Below are 17383 nucleotides of genomic sequence, written 5' to 3' on the forward strand. Positions count from 1 at the left end.
GGGACTCAGTAACAGAAATTAATTTCTTTAAATTCTGTGATAGCTAATATTGATTGTCAGATCAACAGGATCGATGCTGACCTGGAAGATAAGCAACTCACATGTTTTTGGGGGAGTTTCTAAACTGAGCTAGTTGAGGTGAAAAGCCCTACAGAGACTGGAACTCAGGGCAGAAAGAAAGGGGGAAAGTGAGCTGAGCACCAGACTTCATCTTTCTCTGCTTCCTGACTGCAGATGCCATGTGGCCAGCTGACTCGAGTTCCTGGCACCAGGTCCTTCCCCACCATAATGGACTATACCTTCTTATTGTGGGTAAAAGTAAACCCTTCCTTCCTTAAGGTGTTTTTGTTAGGTATTTTGTCACAGCAGTGGGAACAATAACTAATTTAGATGGTATCAAACTACTCAATATTTGAGCCATGAAAGATCTCTAAGGGCTAATTTGATGATATGATGGGGCAAAAATGAGGACAAAGTCTACTTTGTGCCTTTGCAATCTAATTATAAACAAAACAAAACACTGCAATCAGCATGCCCAAATGTAGGCAACAGACATCCAATAACTGCCCTCGGCCTTGACTGCAGCAAGAGAACTCATGGGGATCCAACTGAAGTTACTCGCACTGAACTGAGGCAAACCTACCCTTCACTGAGTCATCCTGAAAGCCCCACTTGATTCTCATCCTCCTTTCCAGGCACTTCCTGAAGCAGACTCCATCACACTGGGGAGCTCCCTCCATTTCTGCTCCTAGCCCCATCTGATTGGCTCTTACTGTTGGTTTTCATTTCCGACTGGGCACCATGCTGCCCTTCTGCTTCCCTAGCATTCACAGTTTGGTTCTGATCTGTGTGTTGGGCTTAGGTACTCCACACCCACCTCCGTGTTGAGTCTGCTGGCAGAAATCACCTAGTGTGGATCAGGTAACCAGAAGGTGCTTAGAAATCTGCAGGCTATATCTTGTGCCTAAACGAACAGCCATGCTGAAGTTAATGGAGACAGAGGGTGTGCTAACAGGACTTAGCTTTGTTTCCTGCTATAGTATCTGCCTTCCACCACTCGAAGTCTCATATTGGCCCTGGGCCATACTTCCAAGTAGCTATAAGATCATGCTTAAGATTCAGAACCTCAATGTGCATCTCAGGCGCTATTTTTCCACACCCTTTCCCAGCTCCACAAACCTGAAGCCTGTGAGCTCCTTGGTTTTAGCATAGCACTCATTCTCCAACCTTGACACCCACCAGAGACACCACTTAGTGCTGAGTTCATCTCTTCTCTCATCCTAGATGTCAGAATACAACCCAATTCTCTGAACTCCTAGTCTTTCTCCTGGCCAGGATGTGGGCCATCTGGAGCCATGTCCTGTCCTCAAGCTTCCAACTAGTCCCTCTTCTCTCCTGCTCCACGCACAGGCCTCTGTTTCATTGGATAGAGCAGAGCACCGAAAGGATAAGAAGGGATTGTCAAATGCAGACTCAGACTGGCACAACCTGAGAGAATGGGCATGGAGAGACAGCAAACAAATACTAGAGGAGCAGAGGTCAGAGCTCCCATTTCCAGGAACCAACACTCTCCCAACCATTTTCCTTAGCTCTGCCTAACATGAGATCAGTGTTATTAATGTGGACTTTCATTTCCCCCCATCTTTTATGTAGAACCACACAGGAGTAGACTTTGTGTATTTACATTCAGTGAAGTATATCTATTGCCTTTTAGAATGTATTATGTGCATAAAATGGAGCATTTTTAAGCATAAAAAAATGTCAGCTTGTGTCCTGAACTAAATTATGCTTCATCCCTCCTTAGACCCCCCTCCCACTTAAGTTTTTCCTCTTGTATAAGCAGGGCACATAGTAGGTGCCATGGTGCTCACTGGAGTGGGCTCTGGGTTTCTAGCTCACAGTAGGTTGGATCACATTTATCTTTTATTGGTCTTATCAAGTACTTCTCTAACAATTGCCAGGCAGAGATGTTTTCAAAGCTGTCTGCTACCACTTTCACCTCCCCCTCTCCAAATTCTTTAAATTCCATCCTGTACTTGGGTTTCTTTTAAATTGAGACTTTGTTTAAAGCAGTTTCCCACCATTGCTTAAGCTTTAAAACCATGGAGGAGCCTGAAGAATGTCCCCAGATTTCTGTATTGAGGATTGAGAGAGACCAGACAGTCCTGAACTGGTCAAATAAGGAAAGCAGCAGATATCGCATGATCAATACGTGTTTACTTAATTCTTTTGTTCCCTCGGGGCTCTTTGCAGGAATTTCCATAAGTAGAACACCATTTAGCAAATTGCATCATGCCTATAAGAATCAATGCACCCTCCAACAAGACTAAGGTACTCAGTGGAATAACAAAACCAAAGTTGAGAAGGGGACAGAGAAGTTGTATGCATGGAAAAGAAAATATAGACTATGTATGACAATGTGTGCATGTGTCTATGTATGTGACGTGTGTGTGTGTGTGTGTGTGTGTGTGTGTGCTAGATGTACTTGTTTGTGTAGTTGTAGGCATATGTGCATGCTGGTGCCCATGTATCATGTGGGATTGCATTTGAAAGCTAGAGATCCCATCCTCAGTGTTTTCCTTAATTGCTCTCCACATTGAAACATCCCTTACTGAAACCAAAGCACTCACTACTCAGGTAGGTTGGCTGGCCAATGAGCTTCAGGGATCTGTTTGCCTCTCCCTTAGCCCTGAGCTCTGAGGTTGCAGGCACTCAGCCTAACATCTTCTCTGGTTTCTGGGAATCTGATTCCCAGGCTTATCTGACAGGAACTTTACCAACCGGCTGTCTCATCATCTGGATATGTACTTGTTTCTTATAAATGAGTTCAGGGTCATGGGGAAAAACATGGAATAGTAAAGGTGGTTTCCTTCCAAATACCTGTTTAACTATTCCAGAAATTCTTCCCAGAGAGGAGTCACTCTGTTGTGGGGCTGGTAGATCCTCAGATCTTAGTGGCCAACAGAGAGCCTCTTCTTTGTCCCCAGGTTTCATTTATCTTTGGGGGATACCCCATGATTCAAATAGCTATGAGAATTGTAAATTGTTCTTTGTGCTCGAGATTTATAAATTCTTTTCTCTCCTCTCCACCCCTTTTCAAAATAACATTCCTTTATCAACATCAAGTTGCAGAAGGTTCCAGGAATGCCTGATAAATGCACAGCCTAAATGAATTAATTTGTGGAAACCAAGAGCAATTTTGCATGCTCTGGCTGCCAGATACAGATAACAAAACCACAGCATCTAGAAAGAAATGGGGGGGGGTGGTGTCAATAATCTCCGGGGTTAATGGATCCCGGTAGCCATTTTCTTGATTAAAGTGACTAGCTATGTTTTATCCTTCATTCTTCTACTGGATACGGAATTTTATCATTGATTCAATTTTAAATCATCCCAAGCTACCATGAAGGAGTTTTTAAAATGTTAGTAAAATAATATTTTCCTTCAGATAAATTGACTTTGCTATATTGTTTAAAGCCACAGTCTATAAATCATATTTAGGGGTTTAGAGAACTCATGGTCTGGTGTTACTGAGCAGTAGATCACTGTCCTGAGATGGGAATGAATTTGCAGAGTCAGCACAGTTAGAAGCAGTAGACGTAGGAGATGTTTGGGTGTGGTACTTTGGGGGACAGATTGAAGAAGAAAGGGGAAGTCTGGTATGTATATGGATCCACAGGTTTTTCTTTGCTGTTTATTCATGATGACACTGGTAAGAGAGTCACTGGAGTGTCTGAAGAATGGCTATCACCACATACTGGGACTGACAACTAGAGAGTCCCTACCAGCTTCTTCTTTAGAATTCTTAAAATAACAGTGCAGATTCTTAGAGGTAATTGTATTGTGTGGTGGTTCAGCACTTGATATGCTTTGTGTCATGAGCCTAGTGAGATAAATAACATTCCTCTCCTTTTGCCAAGGAGGAAAAAGACGGCAGAGAAGGAACAGATAACTTCTTCAGGGTCACCAATTGGGACCCATATTTGACCCTAAGGATCCTGATGTTAGAAGCCCTACAAGCAGGGTTAGACCTCAACTGCTCATGATGCCTGAACCAAGGAGCGTGGGCTCTTCTTAGAAGTCAGCCCCGGAGGAGAGGCAGGCATGAGCTCTGATGCAGCCAGGTGTGAGCAGAGGTGCAGAGGATGGCCAACAGTCAAGAGGAGGTGAACCAACCTCCCCATCAGAATAGAAATGAAGCCCACCTTGACATTTAATTTCTAAAGGGGACATCACCATCAGAACTAGGCATGGTATGTGTTTTTCATATGATGACAAACAGGTGAGTTCATTTGTCAAGATTCGGTTGTTTAACAAGGTTGTTCACATGCCTCATTTTTCAAGTTTGAAAACGGCAGCACCCGCCCCAGGTCCTCCCACATTCTCCTAGGGTGCCTGGCTGTGTGAGAAGGAGAGCAGACAGGGCTCCTCACTGTGTTTCAGATGTAGAGATTGACATGAGGTGCTCCTGTCTCAAGGAAAGTGATAGATGCCATCTAAGAAATGCTGCTCACCCATCAATAGAGTCAAGAAAGCAGTGATAAGGGGGAGAATTTCTTTTAGATTATGTCACTGCATCTCTTGAATACTTAAAAGAAAGAGGCTGTAACATATTTTAATTGAGGGAATCTCATCTCTGCCACCACAGACATTGCAGGAATGACATTGCTTTGGTGGCCCCATGCATTGTTGGCAATTCAGCAGCATGCCTGCCCCACACGCATTAGGAGCCAGGCATTCCTTTCTCTGCACCTAGCTGCAGCAAGCAAAAGTGCCGGGTATGCTCTGCCTAGGAGAGACAAACCAGGACTTTAAACAAACACAGTCCCCTTCCTTGCAATGCCAGTGCAAAAAAAGGTACTAATTACCTACCCTAACTAAAACTCATTTTCTGGAAAAAGTCCACTCCAAAACAAAACTCAACTTCATACCCCTAAGACCATATAGCACTCCTGATTTCCCCCACACCTCTACCCTCCAAAACCAAGATGTAAGAGAACCACATTGCATCTGTGGCACACTAGTCTGAAACATGCTCCTCTCACTGGATTGAAAGCTAAAATCTTCTGCAAAGAGAATATTAAATATCTTTTCATGCAATTCCCCTTGGCTTGGGATCTCAGGGCTCTGGTGCCAATCCGTAGTCAGCTCCACTGCCGGCATCTGGTCTCTGGCAGGGCCCCATGGCAGCGGGTCCAGTGGTTTGGAGAAGCCAAGGGCTCCATCACACAACAGTCTCTTCTGCGGATGGTCTGCCCAATTCGTTTTTATTCATCTCCAGCCCGAGAGAATTTGTAGTCTTTTATCCACTTGAGGGTAAAGCCCTGGATAACATCTCCCATGGGATTGACACACCAACTCTTTTACTCTCCAAACATGAATACCAACCACATTCCTGTCTTAAACTGTACATTATTTAACAGGCATACACAAGCAATACATTGCTCCGGGGAGAATGCTGGCTGTTGTATTCCTCCCCCAGACAGTGCTAATTTCCATATAGCCTTGCCTCTGCACACCTTTCCAAGAGTGCGGACACAACCTGAGAGAATGGACACAATGGGAGGGGTGGCAGTCACTGGTGTGTCTGTAATAGCCTCCAATGAGGGTAAGAGTGTGAATCCAGTGCAGGCAAGCCATAACAAATGTGGCTAAATTTATATCTAAGGCCAGTCTTGCAATTTCAGCCACGGTTTCAGGCACCATGTGCATTACGGCTTTTCGATTTTGGGCCAGGCAATTGCCTCTCCATTACGAGGAATAGGGTGACTGAAAACAATGGTCTCAATTATGCCAGTGACAATAGAGATTGGTGGAAGGCTTCCCCTGTCCTCCTTTCCTGCCCACAGCACAGATATGGAAATGAGCAATAAAGGAGGGAACTGCTCACAAAAGGCAATCATGGGAGCATCCCCTGTCCACTGGCCCAGGTAATAGCTGCTGTCGACAGTGGGAACGTGATGCTTAAGAACTCTTGGCAGCCAGCACCACCACTAACCAGACACTTTAACCCCACATCACCAGAAGAGGAGGAAGAACTGAGTTCATCCCACTTCTTAGGAGTATTGTCAACCTAAAATATAAAAGATGTAACGTGGCCTACTGAGCATGGCACCAGACATAAGCCAACACTTGAACATATGTGTGTGTGTGTGTGTGTGTGTGTATACATAGATGCACATATATGTGTGCATATGTGTAATTGTATTTATTTATGTTGTATAATTATGTTTTGTTTAGAACATATAGTGAAAAATATTTTTAAAATTTGTCATCTATATCACCCTCATGTGGCAGATCCTTAAACACAGCTCTCTGGTTTTCAGATGGCATCATTTACCTTGAAGGGGGTGTTGAAGAGCTAGTTAACTTTTAAAACCTAGGAACCACTCTTCTTGAAATTAAGCTATCTGAACGCAGCTTTTCCTTTCTGATCAAGAATGAGAATGTGGTAACGGAGCAGTAAAGAAACAATCGCATCTCATGGAATGCATAATTAGTTTCAAGGTATTCACAAATGACTACTGAGTTAATTTCTAATCATAATTCCATTAGGATGAAAGTCAGTTGTGCTTACATATTAGTTTTTTAAAACCTTGGCAGACTGCATAACTGCACAGTATTCTTTTCTGTTGACAAATAGACATCATCAACAGTCATTGAATTCTGTTTAGAGTATTAGATATTAAATGACATTTAAAAACTCATGGTACTTGAAAACGTAAGTAAACTAGTTATTGTGCAGTTCAAGGACCACTCAACCAATTTCATTAAAGCAATTACCAGATAGAGAAATAGGGATGTTGTAAGTATGTTGGCAGTCTCTTATAAACACTTCCACGGCTCCAAAATCCAATGGCACTTAGTCTTTACCTAAATCCTTCCTCTCAGATGGCCAACTCCTGATTTCTTCAAGGAAAAAAATGAAATTAGCACACACTTCAAAATTTGTGGTGCTATGCCATGAATTGAAAGGGCCAAGTCTGTGCATGGAGAATACCACTCTGTCCCCAGCAGCTCCTGATGCTAATGTCAATTGTGATTGGTGCTTCTGGAAAAATGATCCATGACTGTGTAGATTACAATATCAGCTACAAGAGTACTATGGGCCAGACTAAGAGTATTCTCTAGGAATATTGACAGAAACCACATCTCTGAGTGGAGCCTCTGTTATTTGTTCAAGGAACACTCTGGAAGTGTGTCTAGAATATGACATATAAAATAATCCTTCAGCTGATACAATTCCTGGCCAGAGAGGATGCCACTGAAAAAGATGTGCAGGAAATAAAGTTCTATTCATAGAAAGAACAAGAAGTATTTGGTTTGTTTGTAACCAATAACTATTTTTCATCTTGATTTAAAATGTTCAAACAGCGAAGACTGGAGAGATGGCTTGGTGGTTTAAGACCATATGCAGATCTTACAGAGGACCCAAGCACTCACATTTGATAGTTTACAACTATCTTTAACTCCAGGTCCAGGATATCCAGCTATCCAGAGTTCTCAGCCTCTTTTGACCTCCAAAGTCGTCATCATCATCATCATCATTTCTCTCTCTCTCTCTCTCTCTCTCTCTCTCTCTCTCTCTCTCTCTCTCTCTCTCTCTCTCTCTTCCCTCTCTCAATACTTTGAATAAAATAAAGGGAGATTTTTAAATATTTATAAATTCTTTTAAAAGGATATCCAATGACTGTGTTTTAAGATAATATCCTATGTTTTATCATCTAATACTTCCTGCATTTCCCTGGCATTATAAATGGCAATAAGGCTTACCACTGATCCTGGTTGTATTATGCATGCCCTCCTATGTATGAAGAATGAAGATTGATAAATATAGTTGACAACAGCAGGCTGAGTCAACATCTTATTACTAGTAAGTTAACTTGTTCAACATTTCTCCCTCCAGTCAAGGGCACCATGGCTACAAAAACAGGGAGCCATTTCGCTACTCACCCAACTAATTTTCACATTAAAATATCTTGTTACTTATCTGGCTACTGATGATTAATGATTCACAAAAAAACAAATCAGTTTGTTAAATTAAAGAGGAAAGAGGACTAGGGAGAGGGAAGCAGAGAAGGATGGGGGGAGGAGATGAATGGAAAGGAGAGGGAGTAAAGGGAAATTGACATGAACTGTTGGCACAGGATTAATGTCTGTCACCAAGGAAGGCAAGCTTTTTACCTGGACCAATCTACATTTTCAATACACATCAAATGCTTCATAGGAATACCCCAAAGAGGACTCCTAGTATTTTTTCTAAGTAGAGTCAAAGCCAGAAAGGAGAGCTCCTTAATGTGAGCTAACAGAGGACATCTGCAGACCCATAAACAACAACCTAAGTTCTGTGACATAAAAGAGTTCTGTTGTTTTATTAGCCTATTTATTCATATTTTAATGATGGAACAAAATTAAATGTGAACAGAAACTAAGCCTTTAAAGTCCTAAATCTAAGAAATTTGGACTATAATGCGTAAGGAAATTTCATGCAGAAGACAATATTAGAGCACAGATCAAACCTGTGACAGCAGGCAGGGCCTGCTTTGTGCAAGTTTATGACACCAGCTACTGAGGTAGGACGGTCACAAGGTCAAGGTCACATAGGTGAAAGAATAATTTAAGGCTAGCATGGGTAACATAGTGAGACACTATCTAAAAATAAAATATCACAAAGAGAGAGCTAAGGACATAACTCATTTGGTGAAGTGCTTGGCTAGCACGCAGGAAGCTGTGGATTCAATCCCCAGTACTAACCAAATACAGGAGAACCAGTTCATTTTAAAAATTCTAAGAGGGCTGGAGACGTGTCTTCATTGTTAAAGGTGCTATCTAACATACATGAAGTCCTATGCTTGATCCCCGGGCTGACATTACCAAACACAGCAGTGCCTAGCCCTAACCCCAGCACTGGGGAGCAGGAGGGGGGAGCCCAGAAACCCAAGGCCACCCTTGGCTACACAGCTAGTTTGAAGTTACTTAGGCATACATGAGATCCTGTGTATAAATCACTAAACTAACAACTCACTAAAAAAATGTGAAAAAAACTGAAAGAAGTACTTAGCTAGATAATTTTGCATAAAATTATTTTCAACATTTATAGCAGTAAGGCTGTAAAATATCTATTGGGCACCTCATCTTATTGCCAAATTTATTACAATTATTATATAATCAGGTATCTATTAAATAGATACCTGATTATATAAACAGTTAGCTTCTCTTTCTCACGGTTATAAACTGGGAAGATTTCATTGTTTCCTGTGTATTAGAAGTTAACGCACCCTGTGCTTCAGACAGTTCTCAGAATAATGTGGACAAACACAATTCCCAAGGAATCTCTTCTTCATATTGTATGTGATCTTTTGACCTGGAGCATAAACTACAGTCAGAAGTACATGGTTCTAACTTTCACTTTCTAAACCAGCCTTATTGTTTGTCAGAGTCACCAAAGTTCTCAGACTGGCACACAACAAGGATTTGCTGTTAATTAACGTCCTACAAACTAGAGAAGGGGGGTCATCGTTGTCACTGCTAGGAGCCTACAAACACCGATCATTAGGATACATTGCCCAAGCCCACACAGCACACTTACACCGTATTGCCCGACAGAACTAAGTGCCCACCCCCACTCCAGCCAGCCTCCTCATCTGTAACAGTGGGTACAACAGCTTCACAGAATATTGTTAAATATCTCAAATGAGTGATTTGCGGTGGTAGTTTGAATATGAAATGCACCCTACCAATCCCAGCTACTCCTAATAAGTTCTTGTGTTTGGTCCCCAAGTGACAACACTGTTGAGGGATAATAGGAAATTCTTAGGAGGCAGAGCCTTGATGGAAGAAGTAATGACTTGGGGTAGGCTTTGAGGTTTTACAACACAGACCCATTTCACATTCATATCTGTCTCTCTCATTTGTCTCCCTTTGTCTCACTCTGTGTCTGTCTCTCTGTGTGTACGTATGTGTGCATCTCCCTTTCCTTCCTGTATGCAGATATGTAGATGAAATGCTATTACTTGGTCGCCAGGTCAGAGTCATGCCATCCCTTCCCTGCTGTAGACCATAGCCCCCTTGGAACCGTGAGCCAACCTCAGCCCTTCCTTCTCTAACTTACTTTTTGTCAGGGTGTTTTATCACAACAACAGAAAAGTAACCAGTCCATAGTCACCTCTTCACTGCACTGTGACTGCTATGAAAACCCCGAGGCACTTTCACAGTGCCCATTATTTTCAGGAACATCAGTATTCCCTTGAAGCAAGGCACTCAGCCTGTCTGCCATCCGGCTCAACACTCAGTTCCCCCAACGAAATGATTAACCTTTTCCATCAACTCGACTGCACCCAGAATCTCTACAGAAACACACTCCGGGTGTCTATAAGGGGTTTGAACACAGATCTAACTGAAGAAGGAAAACATCAGCTGTATGCAGCTTCATTCATGGTTTGGGGTCCTGGACTGAATAGATGAGGAAAGTGGGTTGAACACAGCATCTGTTTCTTTGTCTTTTCTGACGATGGATAAAATGAGATGGATTTTTCACACTCCTGCTGTCATGTCTTCTCTGCTATAGTGAACTGTACCCTCAAACTGTGAAGCAGAATAAACACTGTCCCCCCTAAGTTGACTTTGTCATGTACTTTGTCTTAACAGTAACAAAAGTTAACAAATGTACTTGCTGTAAAGTCTTAACACACAACGTCCAAAGCCACCGATGCTTGCCAAACTGAAATTCTCTATCAGGCATGTTTCATCTTTTGACACTGCATAAGTGATATTGTGTACAAGGTTCACACTTAAGGACTGTACAATCAATTACCCCCCCTCCTAAAGTCACAAAAGGAATCTTAAACTTTAAACAGTTTTGCATTGGATCCTGTAGTGTTCTGAATGAGGATGGTCCCATGGCTCATATGATGAACTGTTTGGTCCCCAGTTGATTGAACTGCTTGGGAATGATTAGGATGAGTGGCTTTATTGGAGGAGGTGTGTCATTGGGGAGGTTCTGAGGCTTCAAAATCTCCTGCCAACCCCACTGTTCCCTTCTCTGGCTCCTGCTTGCACACTGAGGTGTGAGCTCTGAGCTACTAGTGTCATCATGCCTTTGCTCTGTCGTCATGGACTCTACCCCTCTGAAACCATGAAGCAATAAAATGATTTTTTTATAAGTCACCTTTTGTAAGTTACCACAGCAATGGAAAAGTTATTAATATAGACCACATGCACACTTATCTTCTAGACTTCACATCAAGAAATGTCCTAATGACATTTAGAGTCATAGAGCCATTCTGCTTTATTCTAGCCACTGACTCTAACTTTCCTGAAGTGAATGAACAAGACACTCAGGAATGACTTTAAATGCATGTAGACTCTCATTTGGCATAGTATACTTAGAATATACAGGTTCCAGGGAAAACATCTATAGATTGTTAAAGTAGTCAATAAAATAAGATATATATTTATTGCCAAAAGGTTCATCACAAGTTAAATAATATGCCAGCTAATGGCCCATTCCCTCAACTAGAAGTTCTTATATCCCTCCCAAAACTGGAAATACTTGTAGCTTCTAACACTAAAAATAATGAGAGTTTTAAAAATTGCTCATCTGAGTGGCTATTTTGTGAATAAACAGTATATTTGACTACCTATTCGGTATAATTATCTACCTAATTTTAAAGTTATATATGTGCCCTAGGGTAATTGAAATAAAGGGTGTACTGTATTGAAGTAGGATGATAAGCTATCTCTGCATTCCAAAGCATTGCTGTACATGCCTAGTATTCTAGAGGGTGCTTTGCTTTGTGTGGAACTTGAAAACTGTGGCAAAAGCCATTTCTGAGAAACAATCACCAGAGGAATATCCTGAATTCTGATCTGTCTCCAAACTTGTGTGATGACACGGTGATGGCAAAAAGAAGTATGACGGCCACTTTTTCCTGATAACAATGAGGGCAGTGTATCTTAGGATATGTTTCCTTTCTTTGAACTACTTATCATGCCTAATAGGCAAACCAAAGACAGACCTGTTGGTGAATGAAATACAAAAGATATATTGTATGTAATTAGCATGCTATTTCTAGTGACCAACTGACGCTTCCATGTCTTAATGAAAAACTAATATAGATTTTTCTTTTTTGACAACACGGAAGAATTGGGTTGGAAAGCCAGTACATTTGGAAAGCCTTTGCCATGCAGGCATAAGGAGCCAAACTCAATGACCAGAACCAATGTAAAATCTGGTCACAGTAGCACACGCCTACAGCCCCAGTGCTGGAGAAGGCAGACAGGCAACAGATTCCCAGAGTCGCTGTCCCATCAGCCAACTTGACCAATACCAGGCCAGTGAGAAACACTGTCTCAAAAGCAAAGATGTATATCACCTTTCAAAACACCACCAAGATGTATTTATGCAGGCAGCTGAGACAGAACAAACAAGGTTGGAGTACTTGCAATGGAAGTATCTCTCTTTTGGAAAGTTTCCACACACACACATATATAAGCATATGATCACACTGCCAGCTGATGCAAGAAGGCGTCTCTCAAGAAGACTGACGTTTATATAGCGTGGATTACTACAGACTATTTCTTAAGGAGAAGAATATAAAAATGACAGTGTCGTGGAAGGTGCTGCTGAAAAGGGAGTCCCTCATGCACAGACTTGGTCAGCTCCCAGGCAAGCCTCCACTCTGACTCCTTCGCCCACATGTCCACCTTCCATCTCTGCTCATTCGGTGACAGGCAATCCCGTTCCCCTTGACTATGCCACTTACTCTTTGCAGTGCCCTTCGGACCGTGATCCATGTGCCCTCTTCCTGGACAATTCCTGGTTATCTAAGTATTAATGGGAACCACTAAGTGCCGTCCAGGATGTAGGTCATTTGCCTTATACTGTGTCTTAAGTTCAACTTAAATTCCTAGTTCAGCTTGAACTTTGCCACTCACTTCTGCAGACCAGCTGTGTACTGGTGACGCAGCGGCTGGATACATCCGCTTTTCCAGTCCGCGCCGGTGTCTCCTCCAGATGCCAGGCTCCGAGATGCTTTCCTTCACACATCCGCACGCATCTATCATCTGCGTTCCTCGCACCTCTGCCACTCTGCCTAAGCGCACATTGCTTCTCACACAGACTAACTTTCTTCACACCGCTTCCTGTTCCCCAGTCCCAGGGTTTCCTGCTCCCAATCCCAGGGGCTGTAATCGATCCTGCACACAGCTGCAAGCTTCATCTACTTAAAGAAAAAATTCCTTTTCAGGAACTTCACCCCTGCCTTAAAAATAAAAACCCTGAGACATTCTTCACACTCTGCAGGCTCGGCTTCCTTAGCTTGACATTGGGGGGCTCAGAGCAATTTTCACGGTCTTTTTGACCATTAGCACACAAAAATAAATTTCTATTTCCGAGTGGCTGTAAAATTTACTGCCTTGAATCTGCAAGCCATTCCGTTTATTATTGCAAATTTACAATAATGCGATGCTTTTGGCTGAAAAATACAAAGTATTACTTCCTGCCACACGTCACAGCACCTATTACTCACTGAAGGATTTAATTTCCAAATTGCCGGCGTCTAGGATTTGCTTGTTTCCCATCTGAAAATCCAACACGACTGGACATTTACGAGGGCCCTGCTGAGTTATAGTATCTCAAAGGGCAGAAATATATTTACCTAATTCATATTTACAAAAAGGCAAGTGTTACACAAATCTTCATTACACAGGGAGAACTCGCCAAGGTGACCGCTCGCATCCAAATGGTCTGAGAACTGTCCTCAGAATTCATCAGCCTCATCCTCATTTGATTCTATCAGACGGGAAACAAGAGCAACAGCACTGATCAATGTGCTGGGAGACCATGTGTATGTAATGCATGTGTTTCCGAAACACCAAGTTCAGAGGAGTTACCAAAATGGAAGGGCAATTTACTACTCCCAGCTACTTTACATCTCCTGTGCTGTAGCGTAAGCGTGTCCCCAACACAACACACTCTTGCTTTATTTATGCCCGGACGCTTGACGGATAGTCTTTCTCATATTTTGCCTCACTCTTGAAGGCACAGATTCTCTTGCCTTATTGATCTCTTTATACCCTTATCATTTTTCCCCCTGAGTTATTTGGCACGATGACAGCGGTGTATTGCCAGGGCTGATTTAACATCATCCCCCAAGTATGCAGCTCAGGGCTCAGGGTGGAATACGTTAGGACTGAAGCATGTAACACATCTGACAGGCAACGTTACAAATGCAGTCCCTTGTCAGGACTAATGAATGAGGTAATCCAGAGCATGGATAAACAGCAGGAAGATGGAAGATGCTGGTGACTAGGCTTAGCCAAAAAGCATTTCACAGTAATTAAATTATTTGGTGGAGAAAAATGCTCCTTATGGGGGGATCGTAACTCATTTTTTTTTCACAGAAAGTCCTTGGTGGTTATATTTACGGGATGGAATCGCTCACCCAGCAGAAAGTGAACTGCACCTTATTGGGAAAATGGGTGGTCTTCTGATTGGAGTCTTAGAACTTACAGGATTTTTAAAATTACATTTACTTATGGAGGGATAGGCACTGGACAAGGTGCGTGTGGAGGTCAGGAGACAGTTTGCAGGAGTCAGTTTTCCCCTGCTCTTACATGGCTCCATCCTCTCCTGTTCCCTCCCTCCGAGTCTAACACCTGTTACTAGGTGACTTACAGGCAGAGCCATCGCACAGGTACCTGGCTGAAGAAGTGCATCTGCTCACTACTGATGAGAAAAATCTAGATCCATTTCAAGCTAGGCCAGTTAGACATGTCTGCCGAAACCAGACAAGCAGAGGACACCGTGCTTTGAATTTTACTACATACGAATGTGACTCTTACAGAGATGCTGAGGAACAGAGAGCTCTAGAGATTTGGGCAAGGCATATCAGTGACAGTCTTCCTGTTTACTACACTGGATATGAAGTGTCCTGGTCTTTAAGTAGCAACTCTTCCACAAGGAGAGAGAAATAATAACAAAATGTTCAAACACGGACACCAAGTGTAGTCAAATATAGCAGCAGCAGTTAAGCATTCTGTTAAGTGTGTTTACAGTGAGGGGTCTGCTGCCTCCTTTAAATGAACTTTCAAACAAAGGCGATGCCCCTGCAGGTGATGAGCACCTTCCACACAGCCCGATTACCTGTGTTTGGTCCTCAGGACTCAAACAAAACTTTGGATGTGGTGGTGTAGTTCCAGCACTGCTGCTGTGTGTTGGGAGGGAGAGGGGTAGAATCACCCAGACATTTACAAGTCGGCTACCCCAGAGTACCCGTGTGACAGAAATAACAAGACAGACCCTGCCTCAACACAAGGTGCAAAGAGAGAAATGGTTCTAAAAATTTGCCCTTCGACTTTCACACACAGTCAAACATACAAACCCATGCTCAAACACGCATATAGATAATAAAGAAAAACAAATGTTTTTTTGTTACCTATTAGAATGTACGTTTTAAGTCTTGTTTTAAATGAGTCAAACCTTTTTTTTTTTTTTTTGGAGAAAACAAACTGTTTCGAGAAACTATAATAACGTCTCCACTATTGTGACGTTCTTTGACTACCATGGGAAAGTCATACACACCTCCTCCTGCTTCCTATTGAATCTGGGTGAGTGTCTGAAAATAAAGCACCAGTCCAGCCAGTTGCTCCTTCTGGGCGGTGGTGGAAAAGCAGCTCTCTACTGAAAGAGATGTATCTACAATCGACAGCCATCAACATTGCTGGGGAAACTGTCCACACACTGAGTGGCGGAAGTGCCAAGGTACACTCAGAACATCTGCTGTGGACAAGGTCGTAATTATCTTGCTCCTCCAAACATTGCTGGCTCTGAAAGTTCCTTTCCATGTTACAGAGGGAAGTGCTCTGTTCTGACTTCTAACACAGCAATATTAGCACATAATAGCTACTTTGAAAATCCTGTCAATAATGCCCATAGACCATTTGAACGCATTCTTGGAAAACGGAAAACAGGCTCTTGGATCAGACAGATTGCTCAGTGGTCAGACCTAAATTCAGCCCCAAGGACACACAAGGTCCAAGAATAGAGCCAACTCTCACAAGTTGTTCCCTGACATCCACATGTGCACCATGGCACACATACATACACAGACCCCAAAAAACAACAACCAAAAAAACCAATACATGGGCTGTCATTTAGTTAAACCAGGAATTCCTTAGATGTGAACACACTTACCATCTTATCTGAAAACTTTTACACTGTTTGACACCTACCTGAGTAATTTAAAATTTGTATTTATATGTATGTGTATTCACATGCTTCCCTGTATATATACACCATGCAGATATGATACCCATGGAAGCCAGAAGAGGACATTGGATAAACTGGAACTGAGCTATAGATAGTTGTGAGATAAGTGATGTGGGTACTTGGAACTGAACCTGAGTCCTTTGTAAGAGCAGCCAGTGCTCTTCACCATCAAGCCACCTCTCCAAACACAACTGAATTTTTCACTGAGGTAGCACTCTCTCTTTCTTATCCTAGACTTCAACATATCGTATAGTTATTTCTAGAAGCTGTATTTTGACATCTCACATCTTCCTTTGGGTGGTGAAGTGGTCTTCTCACTTTCTCATAGGGGTGGAGAATGCGTGGAAACTCAGGTTGGGAGGAACAGATGCAAAGGTCTTCTCATCACAAGGCACGCCAATTATCAAAGACACAGCAGTGATGACTCACTTCTAACTGGTGTCTGTGGATTTCAGTGTGAATGGAACCAGAACCTTGAGTCTGCTCACGACACCATGAGAGAGAGGGGGAGAGCAGTGCTGGACTTTGTTCCAGTCAGCGTTAAGTATCAACTTGACACAGTTAGGGTCAACCATGAAAATGTCCTAACTGAGTCATTGTCTTTATCGGATTGGTCTGTGGACATGGTGGGACCGTTTGATTGTTAGCTGATCTATGAGGGTCCAGTCCCTGAGGCCCCAGTCCCTAGGCAGGAGGTCCGGGGCTGTATAAGAAGGCTAGCTAAGTGTGGACCTGAAAGTGAGCCAGAGAGCCAGGCAACAAGCAGCAGTCTTCCTTAGGCTGCCTGGCCTTCCCTCCAAAGTGAACTGTGACCTGCAAGAGTCAGTCAAACATACCCGGTAATGCTGCAAGATGTTTCCTCAGAGTTTGCCACAGTAACAGAAACTAGGACAAACGTTCTTTTCCAAACTCTCTCTCTGAAGAAAGAAATTATAAGGTCTTTTTTATTTGACATCCTTAATTATCTGGACTATTAAAATATCCCCTGGCTTCCTACAGTTTTCAAACAGCATCAAAAACAGCAGACAAGAACCTGGTAGTCTGCGATTGTGTTCCCATCTTCTCCAGTCTCTCGCGTTGGACAGAAAACTCCCCATGAGTGCAATGTTTTTT

General features: G+C 42.6%; 1 protein-coding gene across 21 annotated transcripts in view; it reads right to left on the minus strand.

Moving 5' to 3' along the window:
- Rbms3 (RNA binding motif single stranded interacting protein 3) overlaps positions 1 to 17383 on the minus strand; it is a 775988-nt gene that overhangs the window by 498824 nt on the left and 259781 nt on the right. For 2 of the 21 annotated variants that reach the window (XM_040740057.1, XM_040740062.1), the window contains exon 1: positions 12937 to 13180. The exons of 10 other annotated variants lie outside the window; for them this stretch is intronic. In XM_040740057.1, coding sequence (XP_040595991.1) covers positions 12937 to 13065 — 129 coding nt within the window. In that variant the 5' untranslated portion in view covers positions 13066 to 13180. Of the gene's footprint in view, positions 1 to 12936; positions 13190 to 17383 lie in introns of those variants that run through there. 9 more of the 21 variants (XM_040740064.1, XM_040740065.1, XM_040740063.1 and 6 more) reach the window with 9 other exon arrangements.

The sequence above is a fragment of the Mesocricetus auratus genome, unplaced genomic scaffold (genome assembly GCF_017639785.1).
Source record: "Mesocricetus auratus isolate SY011 unplaced genomic scaffold, BCM_Maur_2.0 Super-Scaffold_100691, whole genome shotgun sequence".
In the NCBI taxonomy this organism is placed as follows: domain Eukaryota; kingdom Metazoa; phylum Chordata; class Mammalia; order Rodentia; family Cricetidae; genus Mesocricetus; species Mesocricetus auratus.